Source organism: Phragmites australis, chromosome 7 (genome assembly GCF_958298935.1).
Source record: "Phragmites australis chromosome 7, lpPhrAust1.1, whole genome shotgun sequence".
Lineage (NCBI taxonomy): Eukaryota > Viridiplantae > Streptophyta > Magnoliopsida > Poales > Poaceae > Phragmites > Phragmites australis.
The window spans coordinates 34,792,012-34,807,897 of NC_084927.1; the positions used below are offsets into that span (position 1 = coordinate 34,792,012).

Consider the following 15,886-nt stretch of genomic DNA (forward strand, 5'->3'; position numbering starts at 1 on the left):
CATAACACCCCCAAATTTAGTGAAACCACTTTTATTAGTTTACTAAAACAATTAGTTTACAATTTGCTGAGTGGTCTGATGGATTGAAGCAGCAAAGATATATATACGTAGTATATGTGCTATATACTCAATTTTTTTACAAAAAAATTAGGTATTCAATTGAATACCCATGCATCATGGTGGGTCCGCCCATGCCGCAAGCTGCTGCTGGCTGGTCGATGCTTTGCCGACGCATGGATTGGTTGCGAGCTCGATCGTGATGTGTGAAAGCGTGTGTTGTTGTTGTTGCATCCGACGGCATCGGCCATCGAGGCCAGGGTTGGCTAACAGCAAGAGGAAAGGAGGGAGATCCTCCCCGGTTCTGCCAGACCGTTTCTGTCAGGTCGCAGTTAAGAATCCACGGGACACGTACCCGAGTCGACGTGTACAAACCAGCGGCGCCATGTCCCTGCGACGCACGGCCTGGTGCAGCAACCCCCCCCCCCCCTCCCTCCCTGCCGTGCTGATGTGATCACGAGACGCCGAGACAGGGCACAGCGCAGGATCAACAACTTTGCTTTTTGAAAGGTGACAGCAACAGAAGGCGTTACTATATCTGAACCACTCCGAGTTATTCAAAGCCGTCGTCGACGTGTGCATACCAGCGGCAGCTGCGAGACCGCGGCCGAGTTTAGAATCGGTCACCCGAATCCCTGACCTTTGCCCTCAGATACGTATGTGCGATAGCGAGGAAAGATCCGTCGTCGGATCCTTATCCGATGGATACGAATCGAATTGATTTTGAAGAAGATGTCATCTAGAAGATGCATATACAAAACCAAAAAAATAAAACCAGTGGTCTTCAGCTTCTGTTTAGCTTTTCTATCCGTAAACAATGCTGAATCGACAAAGTGGGTCGTTACAAACTTACAATATACATCCCAAGAACACAAGTTGAGCTTGTGTGCATAATTTGCATTTTGAAAAATGAAAATAGGAAACTCTTGATTAAAAAAAGGTCGAAGGAACTTGACACAGGAGACATAAGTCCCGGGAGATCCTCATGGTGGTGTGAAAAAAATGAAATATCCATTCGAAAATATTTCAAATCAAACTAAGCAACCAGAACAAAAAATTATGTCAGTTCCGGGCATATTAAAAAGGATTGAAATTGCAGTACAGTGGGACAGAGCGCAGAACCCGAATCTGCACAGATCACGAGACCTATATACGAGTATCAACCCACTCGCTTTTCTAGCTGCAGGGGCAGGCAAGCACTTCATCCTATTCCATCGTACCGCCAAGGAGAACAAGAAATTTGAAAACTTCATGACAGGTCGTGTCTTCTATACTGGAGTAAACTTTACTCCGCTTCTTCACAGTTCACCAGTAGTGATTTGACATTGCTCATTGATAGTACTTGGATTTTGAAACAGAAAATGTGCTATTCATGAAGTAGGAGTATTTGTTTTTTTACATGAGACATTGATCTCTGAGATCAGAGTTACAGTTCAGAGTGAATTCAGATCTCACTGGAAAGTCTCTGAACTTTCTTTGCCCTGATTCTAAAAACTGGACTAATATTGGTATATTACAGATCGGAATAAGAGAGAAATAACAGGGAGAGATAACAAGGATGCAAAAGAATTGAGACAAGAAGAATCTGATGCATTATTGCCAGCATGCCAGTTGGCAACTGCCTAATCCTGTGGATCTCTCAGCACCATGGCCAGCTTCTGCGGCCTGTTCCTGCGGCCGGCGCCGTCCCTCTCCTTGTCGGCCTTCTTCTCCTTGGCCGGCGAGGACGGCATGAACAGATGCCCGAAGCCGAAGACGTTGATCACCGGATCCACGCGCACATTGGCCGAGTAGGACCTCTCCATGCCCCTGGGCCGCGGCCGCCGCGGCCCGATGCCTGCCGAGGCCGGCGTGCTAGAGCTGCGCTCCAGGCCGCGGAACACCACGCGCCCGGACGCGCTCACCCGCGGGCTCTCCGCCGCCACCGCCGGGCGCGACGGCCGAGCGGGAGCGCGCTGAGGCCACGGCGCGCGGGGGTTCCTGCCGGAGTCGGAGGAGGACGCCGAGGACGACGAGGAGACGCGGGTCAGGAGCGGGTGCGCGCACGGCTCCTGGCGCTTCAGATTCAGGGACGCGTCCGCGGCGCCGATCCTGTCGCCGGTTGGTCTCCTTGACATGAGATGGAGGAGGTTCGCCACCGGGGCGGAGCGCGTCCGCAGCGGGGAACGCGACGGCGGAGGCGGGCGGCGCGCGTTCTTGCCGGAGTCGACCGAGGAGGCCGACGAGGACGACGAGGAGTCGCGCGAGAGGAGCGGCCGGAAATGTGTTTCGCGGCGCTTCAGACACCCATCCGCGCACTTGTCGTCGTCGCCACCGCCGCCGGACTTTGCTTTCCTGGAGTTGGACACGAGGAGGAGGAGGTCGCGCCACCGCCGCCCAGCGCACCGCGGTGCGCGAGGGGACGTCGGCTCGGATGTGGGCTCCAGCTCCAGGCACGGTGGAGGGGAGCAGGGAGGGGGAAGTGGCTGGGGCGGCGGGAGGAAAGGAACGAGCTTGCCGCCGGAAAAGAGCTCGTCGGCCGCGGAGAGCGCGGCCGCGGCGGCTGGGACGACGCGGAACTCGAACTCGTCGCCGTCGACATCAGCCGGAGTGGCCGCCGGCGGAGCCACGTTGGGGTGGAGCGTGAAGGCATCCGGCGAAGTCACCGCTGCGGCAGCCATTGCCGGAGGCGGCGGGGCATGAACGCGTGAGGTGGCGAGCTGCAACTTAAGCTCGTGAGAGGCTGCGAGCAGTTGGTTAGCGGCGGTGGCCGGTGGCCTCCAGTGAGGAGTGGTTAGCTCCACCGTGTCACGGAAAGCTCCGAAGTCGGAACATATATTAGCGCTTCGGGATGTCGGGTCGCGGGCACGGATTGGGTGCAGAATCCAAATGCAGGAAGAGAGTATACGAGGCAAATCAAATGCGGATCGGTGAACTTGCTGCCGAGTAGAGATGAGTGACGCCAAATGGAACAGCGATCGGCAACTAATTTCTGTTTGTAGGTTTGCATCCCGATTAAGGTGTGTTTGACATAACTTCGGTTCTAAAAATATTTTTGGTGGTGTTTGGTTTGTGAGATAGGATGAGATAAGATGGATTTTTTTTTTCTGTCAGCTATGAAGGGTAGCTTAATAAGATGATTTGAAATTAGTGAATATTCTTCGAATATACTGGATGAAGTTGGAAAAAAATGAGGGGATGAAACTATCTCACTCAAGACATGAGAATGACGGTGGGTTTATGGTCTTAAAATAGGCTATTCTAAATACATGGGAATAGGCTATCCTAAATACATAGGTGGGGGTTATCCTATCTCACCTTGCCCTGAGAGACAAACACTACTTAGGGTTGATCATCTTTAATTTTAAATATTTTTAGAGTTAGGGCTGTAGATAAATTAATAGTATTTAATTGAGTATTGAGACACATTATTCTTATCTTGGATTAAAAATAGATGTTCAAATCAAAATGTTTTTTTTCTACGAACTTCAAATCTTATACGAATTTTGAAGTTGGAGTTCTGCCAACCAGCCTCCTAATGAGAACACGATGTTGCTTAGTTTGATGGTGATTAAGGTATCTCCAATAGTAACAACTAGTATTAGCTTTTAGATAAGAAAATATACCTCTCAAAATTTATATGAATTCCATCGTTCACAATTTTTCATATTTCATACACTAGGGTGGAGCCTACCAGAGGAGCGAGTAGTTGAAAGTGCATTTAGGCCTTTTATGGGTTTTGACTAATTGATGACAAATGATTAAGGGATTAATAAGTTTATCAAGTTTATGAATATATTTTAGTCCCGTTGAAAAAGGTTAAAAGAAGTCAATATTCCTCAAAAAGAAAGGAGAAACGACATGAAGAAACTCATAGAGTTCAACTCAGTTTTATTTTAAATTTGAGTTTTAGGAATGTCGTACTATTAAGATGGATGTTTTTATAGTTTTGGTAGTATCTCAGTGCTCAAAGTATTTTGTGAAAAACAATTCTGAGAGACACCATCACTCACGAACATCGGGAAAATAAGACAAAGCTGTCTGATTCTGAAGTCTCCAGGTTGGTCCGAAAACTCCGGAATTTGTGAATTTGTCCGAAAAGTATACACACTCTCTAGAGCATTCAATAGCCCTCCCAAACCCCTCTAGTGCCCAATATTTGCTCAGATTTGTGAGTTTGATTTGGGGAGTGAGATTTAGAGCAAGAGAGCAACAAGAAAATCTTCGAGCATTTTGAATTCTTGCCAAGCTGTGATTTGCAATCTTTTTCTCTTGAAGTTTTGTGCTTCTAGACGGCAAGAGGTCACTCGTAGAATACCCAATCGTTGTGGAGTGTCACGGAGAGTTTGTATCACCCACGAATTGAATAAGAACTCTAGCTCGATCTTTATGGTCACTTGGGTGAGGATAGGGTTGAAAAAAATCTAGCTCTTTGGGAGCTCTTTAACGGAGACGTAGACACTTCTTTGTGAGGTGGTCGAATTTCGGAAACAAATCTTGTCTCCATTTAATTTCTTACAAGTTATTCGTTCAAATTATTATTTGAGAATTTGCCTCAATATTATTGCCTGCGAGTATTTGAGTGCAGTATTATTGTTGAGAAGAACATATCCATCTTAGAGATACAGTGGTAACTCATAGATTTCAATAAATTCACTTAAACTTACTTTGATTTTGAGTTACTGTATAGTCCGGATAATCCGGTGAACTCGGATACTCAGAACTTAGAGTATCCAGATTGAGCTGGAGTCTCCAGACACTATCTGATCTGCTACTAAATTTTAAATTTCAGAAACAGCTATTCACCTATCTCTAATCGACATCAAGAACTTTCATAGTACTTGCTCAATTATAAACATCAAAACTCACACAAATTTAAAAAATATATTTTCTTGTTTAAAAGTTAACTCTAGCAGTAAGTATTAGAGATGCCTTTACAACTACACCAGCAGATCAACATCGCCTGAGCGTTGACATTGCAGAAACTGCCTTGAGACCAGGCACGGGAATCCTCCTTTTTTCCTCGCTCAAGCCTTCTTGACTTCGTGTTCGTGTACCGTGTGATCGTGACTGTGACTTGATTTTTTGTCGAGTGATGGAAATGTCACGAACGGCATGTTGTGTCATTGCGTCGTCAAGCTTACGCACTGTGACGCGGGACACGGGTAATACAGTAAAAATGTATACCACCATGTACGATGCATAGAAGCAGAACGTTTCAACTAGTACTTAGGTATGTTTGGGTAAGTTTTTCTGACCTAAATTTTTTAGAGTATTTTTTTAAGAATTAGCTGATAGTGATTTTTTAATGTAAATATTACAGAAAAAGTGATTTTGCTGAGAGAGTGAATTAGTTGAAACTATTTTTTTAGCTCTCAGCATATAGTTTATTTTAAAAAATCACTCAGTGAGTTAAAACCTATAAATTGTTATTTGATCAGAGCTCCTACTAATTTTAGTCGGGAAGCTACTCTAAAAACTTTGTAAAGAAACCCTTACTCTACACGAAAAGGATGCCAGCACAAAATATACTTTGCCAAAAATTCAGATGATGAAACGGTCCAAAACCCAAATCAATCAAGAAGTCGCTCCCAAGTTGGTTACTTGGTTCTCGACAGTTATATTAATCTAGCTTAGATATATTGGCCTCTCTCATTGGCTTGGTGCAACTACCATTGCAAAAGACAACAAGGGAAACATCTAGAGCTAGGACATACATGCCTTCTTTACCTGCCCATCAATCAAAACTAACATACCTACTGGATCTGTCAGGTTCGTTGAAGTAGCAAGATCAGAGAATGCACTTCTTCCTACCTCCTCTAAATTCTATATCATATCTTCCGCCGCCATTGTTTTGGCATCCCAAGGGTAACATAACACAAGATGTTGGATACTAATTGGGATCTTTAAGTGTAGAACACTACTCCTGCCCTCTGAACATCATTCCATATTTCCATGCAGGGACCAAGAAAAAAAGAAGCCTTACAGACACAGTCACTAGTTCTCCGGGAGCAAGGCATGTGAGGGCTATGAGTAAAAGATGCCCTAACGTTTTGGCCCCCTCTGGCCGACAAGAGGGAACAGGCCGGGCTTTCGAGGCCGTTTGGAACATGGCTTACCTGCGTAATGCTTTTGCCAAAGCTTTGTCCATTTATTTATCTGCCTCCCCCAAGACAGAGCACTATAATGTCCTCTTGAAGAATGTTGGCCGGACAAGGGCAACAGCAAAGGTTCCCCTGCAGCAATCATTTCAACCAGAGTATTTTGTGATTTGTGACCCTCAAAAGTAGTGAACTAGGTATCAAGTATGCAGTGAACCATCACTTCAGTTTCTCACCATGGCAGCGGCGGATCCACCCCTGGAGAAGGAGAGGGGAGAAGATAAAAGAAGAAAAAGGAGAAGAGGTGGGGAGGGGGAGGAGGAGGAAAGCCCCTATGGATGTGTCCTGTTACTACACTGTGGAGCAAATATTTGAAGGTTGTGTATGCCACATGCTAGGTTTTGTAGTGCTCACAAAAAAACTGGTGGTTGTAGTTGTCTCTGTTGTGCGTTGCAAATTTGAACCCCGTCCCAATTCAGTAGAAAGAAGTAGCCGAGTTCTTTCAAAAAACATAAGATCTTGTATCTTATAGACCTTGAATGTTGAATGGCTCTGAAACTCATCCTTGCATTTTACTGATGGCATGGTTATGAAACTCATTATTTGCTTGTTGACAAACCAATGTACCGGTTGAATAGCTCTTAAAGTCATTCTATGCTTGTTGCCAATGCATTGTACTGATTGAACGGCGTAAGGAACGGTGACATCCTAATAGAGAAAGAGAATTAGGGTTTATAAAAATTATTGGGCTCAAATTAATAAGGTAAATCTAAATTAATTTATATCTAAATATGTTCTAAGTTAATCTACTATGGCTACTCTATCAAAATACAGTTTTGCACCCTAGGTTCCAATCCTAGCAACTACGCATGCAATTTTAAGAAAGATAAGTATGGAAGATAAAAGTGTAATATAAAAACTACAGAATGTAAATAAAAGAGAGAGCGCAAACTCGGTACGACTAACTTTTCCAGTGGTATCGATGAGTTGCCTCTCACCAGTAATCCATACTGGAGGCCCTCGTAAGAACCAAGCTACCTGGTCAGATAATTTTGCGGTTCTTGACATTAAAACACCCCAGTCACTGGTGGGTCACTAGGCGCACCCGGATGCTTACTATCATCTTCACTAAGTTAGTTCTTTATTTCTAAGGCACATGCCACTCCTCTCACTCACAATGCTTACAATCGCTTCACAAACTCGGTTGGAGGGTCTTACAAAATTCACCGCTGCCAATTGTCTAGGTGTAGGAAAACAACAAGAATAACAACTGTAGATCACTCACCTGATCTAACTCTAAACTAATCACCACCTAGATACACACTAGTCCTAGATTAGAACTAATAAAGTCCTTAATCTTATGTTAGTTGTCTTAATCTTCAATTGTTGCACCAAGGTGTCTCAAATCCTCTCAAAATGTGAGTATATGCCTTCAAGTGGGAGTGAGCCAAATCAAATAAACGGTGGATGGAGTATTTATAGAGCCCATCTAAAACTTAGTGTTTTAAGTAATCCGAGAAATTCCTAGTCACTTTAATATGAGGTGACCTTACCGCATCATGTGGTGGCCCTCTTTCTAGTGGTCTGAAATTTGACTAGTAGAATCTTGCCAGAACCCACCACATCATGCGATGACTTTCTTCTCCGAAGCCTGAAACCATCTACAAAATCACGCTATTTTGATAGTCACACTCACGTCCACTATAGGTTCAGGCGATCTAAATAAATGGCATGTCGTCTCACCAGCTGGGCAAGCACGTGTTGCATATTGACAGGTGCCTATAAGTCAAGTAAAAGTTATAAAGCAAAATAAAAGGGAGAATGCTCTTGATTAGTAGAAGCACCCTTGATATTTACCATGTGACTTATGCGCTTAAAAATGCAGTGGGACATAAACGTCAGTGATGGATCACTACCACAGAATCAATAAAAGTAGATGAAGTGGCACGGATTGTTTTTTAGACCCATCACTGACAAAATACCATTAGATGTTTGCTAAGACAAATGTGTCTATGACAAGACTAACATCTGGTGTACCTGAACTCACATATGATTTTTATAAATCCATTTGTTAATTACAAACACAAATAACGTTTAGAAAAACCTGTTTGTGATAGACACAGATGGATTTTTTGAAAAACTCATCTGTATTTAAAGACATGGGAACTGTTTTAAATTTGATCGCTTGACACCCCTGACTCTTTTTGCTTCCTACACTCACAACCCGCTCGTCTCCCATGGCTCTTTTGGCTTTCCATACACACTCACAACCCGCTCTTTTGGATTTACATACACACAACCCACTCATCTCCCATAACTCTTTGGCTTCCCTCACACACAACACGCTTGTCTCCCCTCAATATAAAGCGACGAGAAGTGTTCATCTTCTACACACCGTGTCGAAGAAGCGAGATCTGGGCATCGAATCTCCTTCACTGCACTCAGGTGATTATCGTAGGGTTTCCATCATGTTTTTCTTAGGGTTTCTTAGGATTTACTTCAATCTGTGTAACTGAGCGTAATGCCTCATTTCCGTTATAGATCTGCGATAGCTCAGTTCACGACTACCAGGTAGTGGTAGGATAGGGTTGTCCCTATGACTGCTTTTCATGGTGTAGATGCCTAGTGTCGACTTCGGCCGGGGGACTTTGGGTTCCGCTGCTATGAAGGACCCCTCCTTGACCATGTGTTTGTTGTGAAACACGTGCTCCATTATATTCTTGCATATGGAAATTTTTGAACGCGTATTTCTTGCTTAACCATAGCTGACAGTTTGGTAGTAACACAGTTTGATTCTAGCTTATGCATGAGATAGTCAGGATGGAGTCTAATCCGGATGGTGCTTGGGTTGATATTATGTTGAAATGCATGAGGCTGAGATGATGTTAATCATTTCATCTTTTTGGAAGGTAGCGTCGACCAATGATTTTGATCATTTTGTCCTCTGGAAGATGACGTTGTCATGATGTCAAGCATCCCATCCATTTTTAAGGCAACATCGCTAATGATATATATCATCTCGTCCTTTTGGGAGATAATATCACCAATGATGTATAGCTAAGGATAATGTATAGCTAGCTGTATTTATGTATTTTGTACAATGTTTGATGTGTATTTATGTGATGTTTTTAAAATTTGTGATATGTAAATGCTCGTATTGAAGTTCTAGTGAACAATATATGATCGATGTTCTAAACAAATATGTGATCGATATTCTGAATAATGTGTCAATGTGTGATATGTAAATAATGCGTGTGATATGTAAGTAATGCATGTGATGTTATTTAATTTATGAATTATAAAGTATGTATGTCATATCATGAGGGCAGACAGAAAGCAAAATTGCTTATAGTGGGAAACGGGTCATATAGACGATTTTTTTTAAAAAAAACTTTGTACGTGATACTATACACAGACGGGTTTCAACAAAAATCGCATATGACTATTACTACTCACAGACGGATTTTTAAAAAATGTATCTGTGATCCTTACTGCGCATGGACGTTTTTCCAGAAAAGCCGTATGTGTGTAGCTCTATTACAGACGAAGTTGTAATCGTCTGTAACAATGTCGATATCATAGATACTTTTGCAAAGATAGAATTTATAACCATTTATGAAAGAGTTTAAAATCTATCTGTAACAACCCGTTCTACAATAGTGGATTATTGAGTATTGTCCATGAAAGCTTGTTTTAGTCGCATTTTTCTGAAACACATGTCACATGTACCAAGAAGTGCTATAAGAACGACAACAACGTTAGCATGAGAGTAGGCAATAATGCAGATTGAGATGAATAATAATGTAGTGATATGAAGTCACATGTAACACACCACGTGATTATCCACATGTACATGCTGCTATGCTCTTCCTCTATCAGAAGGAAATTGGGATATGCTTAATTGAAGAATTTTGTTGGTGCCATAAATGCCAAAATAGCCTCAACGAGTTATCATATGTGAAAATATAGCAAATACAGATGCAAAGTTATTTTCCGTGATGACGGTGATCTAGTAGAAAGTCTGATGTTTGATTCATTATTTTTCGTGACTGACGAAGACATAAAACCTTACCATGTCCGGATCAATGAGGCTAGACATATCATGTTCGCGGTCGATAAGGCCGAACATAATTCAAAACTTTTAGCTTGAACTTTGTGCATGATTGAATATGGCATTTGAGTCGCTCGCTAGAGTAATGAGCCCGGCAACATTATTTTTTTTTCTTGTTTTATCATATGCAACACAACATGCATCCATGGAGGGCAGGAACAAGAGGGTTGATGATCATGACCATTTGACACGATTTAATTAAATCGGAGGTGTTCGACTGGCCAAGCCCTCCAGATATAATTAATTGGAGTTCTCACGAGACTTAGAAATCAAAAACTACATAATCATCTTCTTATTAAGGTGTCACGAAAGGACGTAAGTAAAAAGAAAAGAGACTCGTAAAACCACATTTTTAAGGACCGGAAAGATATGCACTAAAGCAGATTTGTAAATTCATATATATATATATATATATATATATATATATATATATATATATATATATATATATATATATATATCTTGTAAACCACGTGTGATGAGTTATCCACTCATCATAAATCCTCTATTTTTTAACTTTGATACAGTGAAGATTATCTTTAGGCTATTATGGTTTTTTCTAGCTGTAAGGGTTTTTCACGTGAAATCGATATCTCTTGTGTTGTCTCTCTGTATTTGATTGCTTTATTTGTGTACATCGTATATTAACATGCCTATACTCTATTACGCCGTACTCAAATAAATTTGAGTATTTCTCTCGTAGAAAACAATATTAATGTTTCTTTCTAAGCCTTCAGTATATTCACAAGGTCAAGAATACGTCACCTTTCGCCTCAGAGAAAAATAAAAGAAAAAAAACTAAGAACGATAGCTAACCAAAGCACGAGATTCGGTCATATGCGTTAAACCGATCACATAAACAAGAAATTTAGATTTTTATTACTCTGGATTGGGCTTCGCAGAATTGCCACTCTAATTCTGTAAAGCCAATCTTTAGAGTGATAAAACTGTAAAGCCCACTCTTTAAAATGGCAAAAATCTAAATTTCTCCTGTTAGTAAACGGGGCACATCATTTGACACTGAAGCGCATATAGCATCTGTCCTCTCGTTGACACCACAGATACAGGTTGTTTCGAGCATTCAAGCTCAGGTAATGAAGCGTGTAAGCTCTGGAACACCACCAGACTAACTTGGTGCTCATCACTGCCTGTGCGCCAGGGCTGAAACGAAAGCCAAATGTATTAAGCTTACAGCTATCATAATTTACAGCCCACGATGCTTCAGTTATGCCAATTGGCATAATTTTTTTTCAGTAGCTGCTATACTAGCACCCAAGTTACAGAAAAATGCCCATACCGGACAACCATGAAAAAGAAATATTTCATTTCAAGGTCTGCAGTTCGCTCATCTGACCGTACAAAGTTTCAAAACCTTGAAGCTTATAGTCAACGCAGGTAGAGTTTTCAATTAGCAATGAGCGGAACACTCCATGCAAGCAATGGTACTGCCAAGTACTTGTTTCCGTTTCCGAGCCCTGACACATTTTGCCGAAGCTGCCGACTGCTGAAGTTTCTCCATGAAACTAATCAGTGGTCAACCCAGTGAATTCCTCTCGCCTTCTTGCAGGTGTGACGTTATCAGCAGGGAAGGTTTGACAATTCTAAAGGTTGACACTTGTAATCTTATCCGAATTTCAGGAAAGAAGTTGCCTTGAGATCTCACACGCAACGCCTTGTAATAGGGGGCACTAACAGTATGATGTTCAGATGGAAGTGGAACACAAGGGAAAGATAAGTTGTGCTTGACGCATCTTGGAGACTGACACCTGATCCCCATCTTTATGCATGCCCAAAATATATGGCGGGCATGAAAACTCACCACCTTTATGCATGCCCCTTCTTAATACATACAAGAGTAATCCAAGGCCATATACATAATCATCCCCGTCTTCAGCTCCAGGACCTTGTTGCTCTTGATCGCCATCCGGGAGCTGCATCGGCGCATACGCCATACCATCCATCGTAATGATTCTGGCCGGCTGTTTACGAGGGTATGGCATAAGGAACTAGAGCTTCCCTGGTCGTTTCAGGTTTCCCTTCGCACCTGCGCCCAGCGGAAAAACCTCATGTACTTGTCAGTGCAAAAGAGCTGGTGAAGAAATATTTTTTTCGAATAGCACTATTGGAAATCACACCTATGTATCAGTGCGCTATTTGCAGATTGTGATCACGCAATTATATATCCATGTGGTGCTGGTAGAAAGCCGGGAATCACCTGGAGCCATGTCCTTGAAATATTCGGAGATCATAGAATGCGTATAAGTATAGCCGAATGGAATGCCGAGCATTCTTTCTGCATCGGACACGGCCGTTCCTTTAGCCTCGCGCTTCTCATGTCTAGAGACAGCACCAGTGCCTTCTTATCCCTACAGCCCTCACTCATCTGTCTCGTGTTGGGCCTGAATGGATCAACGCCACGCGTTAGCCCACCATGTCTCGGTTATGTTAGTTACGGTACTTGAGAGTACTATTCAGTTTTAGCTGCACACAAGCTGAAGCTCCCAATCATAAGTTCTCGTCCATCTATCATCTTAATATTTGAAGAGAGAAAAAAATTACCACATTCACTCGAAAGTCACGAAATTACTATGTTAATCTTAAAAAAAGAAAAGTACTTAGACCACTCATTGTTATGAACATTTAGTGGTCTAGATTAAACCAAAGAGTCTATATCAAATACAATTAATAAATAGATAAATTTGAAATTAAAATATATAAAAAATTAATAGTTCAATTTGCATACGGTTTGGGAAGCAAAACATCTAAATAAAAAGTCCAAATAAAATAAAATAAATACTAATTAAAATTAGGGTTAGAATAGAAAAAAAGAATGATACATATCAAATATAGTCTTAGAAAAAAATCGAATTATTATAAATCAAATACCTAAATAAAGAGTCCAGGTAAAATACAATTAATCAATAGCTAAAATTCATAATAAAAAGCATCGTGTAACTCAAGGTCGTCGCAGCAGGCAAGGCACAATATGGAGGTAAGGCAAATTTATTTTTATTTTTGTTGGGATACCTACGCCTGACATACAATTATGGCATTTAATCAAAGCTTATATGAATCGAACCAATACATATATACGATGCGGTTACAAGTTTGGAGCATAAATAATTTTTTTCCATGAACATAATTTTCATCTCTTCTAATTTTATGAGTTTTGTAATTAAATGACGCTAACCTTAAAAAAGCTAAAGAGAATAATTTTTAATCAAAAATTATCTTGGTAAAATATTACAGTGAAACTAACCATGCTATCAACGTGGGCCACTTTAATAATTAAAAAAATTGTTAGTGTTCGTACCTGAGTTTAAGATCCTGAAAGATAATATCCCATAGCATTCAATCATGACTGAAAAAAAAAACTACTTTCATTTCAAGATTTGCAGTTTGCTCACCTGACCTGACCGTACAGGTTAAAATCTTGAGGTTTACGGTCAACGCAAGTATGGTTTTCAATTAGCACGGAGCTGAGCATTCCATGCAAGGCAAGCAATGATACTGCTAGGCACTCGTAGTTTCCGAGTCATGGAATAGTTTTCCGAAGCTACCGGTTGCTAAAATTTCTCCATGAAACCATATTATATGCAATCAGAATGGTCAACTCGGTGAAATCCTCTCGCATTCTTGAAGGTTAGCTGCCTTTTTGGAGAATCGGCTAATTAAAAAAGATCCCAGACTGTGCACGTGTGGCCTTATCTGCAGGGAAAGTTTGACAATTGTAGAGATGGTGCCAACCTGCAGATTTTGACCAGATTCAGAGAACATCAGCTCGGATCATTTCAGCATGTGCTAAATTTGTGCCTGTAATCTTATCTGAATGCCATGAAAGGAGCTGCCTCGAGATCTCAGGCGCAATGACTGGAAATAGGGGCCAGTAACAGTATCATGTTCAGATGCAAGAAGTGGAACAAAAGGGGAAGAAGAAGCATCTTGGAAACCGACACTTGATCGCCTCTCTGCAGAAGCAAATGATTCACAAATTTCATGGCACACGGCACGCTCCCTTCCCTTTGTGGTTGGATTTTTTTGTTTTATGCGACTGTACGTGTACATCAGGTCATCAGATTCGGTATCTGCATGCAGAACTCCGACAAGGATGTTTTTCGCGCAATTTTCCATAGAAAACCATCTATTTGATGCTAGTAGCTGGTAGCCTGGTAGGCTTACCTCACTGCTTTCGTCAAGCTTACACACCGATTACATACTACATGATGGCAGTGATCTCTCTTCTTGAAATTGTTTGAGGGCGTTAATATTGCAGAGGAAATGACCGGAAACGCATCTCGCAGAGATCACGCTTACGTGTTTGACAGCGTTTATGCTACTGCCAAAGATGACATCGATTTGTTCAGGTGTGACTATCACAATGTTCTACCCGGACCTGCTCCAGCTACATATGCTCTGAATTCTGACTTCGGTAGAATAACGCCCAGTTGGACGTCCTTGGTTCATTCTACCTCCTGAATTTTCCTTCTCTGGAAAAGACTGACATGACTATCTCTTGAGAGGACAGGACAAACCAAACTTAACTGCTTATCAGGTGATCAGAATTTCAGAAAGTCGTCTCAAGACTAAGTACGGTACGTGTGTTTTTCCACATGTTTTTGTTTGATTTTTTCACAAGATAAGTCTGCTCCACCCGTGTGCCGGTGTGCGGGCTACTGAATCCGATGGCGATGCAGCAGTTGCCAGTTGGTTCGGTTCAGAGAGTAGACTTTCTCCTAGGTCTATTTTGTCAAGCCTCTGTGTTCAAACTTCAGTAAGACGGATTGCTTCGTCCTAACAATACCATTTTGTACCTGCTACATGTCCTGATATATCCAATCATTTGAAGTTGAAGCAGCCTTATGAATTCTGATTGTTAAATATATAAGTGACAAATTGTTATAACAAAAGCTATCAACATGTTAAAGTGCCTGGACCAGATCATCTTATTTAACGTTTTTAACCTCTTTTTCACTGAAAAAGATAGCTGTTGATGGTGCAAGCTTGCACTTTCAAATGAGAGAAACATAGGGCCTTGTCAACTGCCCTACTCCTGACTGACGTCTAAAAAGATAGCGTCTGAAAATTCCCTTCTCCTTCAGAATCAACCAAAAACTGATTAAATATATTAAGAAAAAATCCGGTGGAATTTTCTCATCGACTATATTGAATTTTGCATACCTCATTGACATCGATATCAATTGAATAACTGCTCCTCCCCTTTTCAGTGGCATTTTAAAATATTTCTCCAAGGACCGTAAAAAAGCTGTGTCAAATTTCCTGATGCAGTTGGCAATTGCTGAACGTAAAAGTGATTGACACGGTCTCGCAAACCAGAGAACGGTAAAAGTTTTCTTCAGACCGAGATGACGATACGTCAACATCTTCTGATGCCCAAGAGCATGCAGATGAACAGGCATGATCAATTGCTCGGTGCTGTCAGAAGACAGTGTTAGTTCGGCAGATTAGGAATAATAATCCTTAGGTCGAAGAAATCCCTTTTCTGGATTTGACATGTCCGTCAACGATTTGATGTTCCTTGAAGAGTTTTTTTGTAACTTTTTCCTCCATCGATTCCCCCCCCCCCCACCCCCTGGAAAAAAGAAAAAGAAAATCCGAACCGACTATGCGATGATTCCAT

The 15,886-nt window shown here is 41.7% G+C and overlaps 1 protein-coding gene across 1 annotated transcript; it reads right to left on the reverse strand.

Annotated features, from left to right (window-relative positions):
- Positions 1-1,404: 1,404 nt before the first annotated feature.
- Positions 1,405-3,107, reverse strand: LOC133924991 (uncharacterized). The gene has a single exon (XM_062370762.1). The coding sequence runs from the start codon at positions 2,715-2,717 to the stop codon at positions 1,680-1,682; it is 1,038 nt and encodes a 345-aa protein (XP_062226746.1). The 5' UTR covers positions 2,718-3,107; the 3' UTR covers positions 1,405-1,679.
- Between the last annotated feature and the right edge of the window lie 12,779 nt (positions 3,108-15,886).

Excerpts from the sequence above, each read along its gene's own strand:
- LOC133924991 (XM_062370762.1), bottom strand. The coding sequence starts at position 2,717 with ATGGCTGCCGCAGCGGTGACTTCGCCGGATGCCTTCACGCTCCACCCC.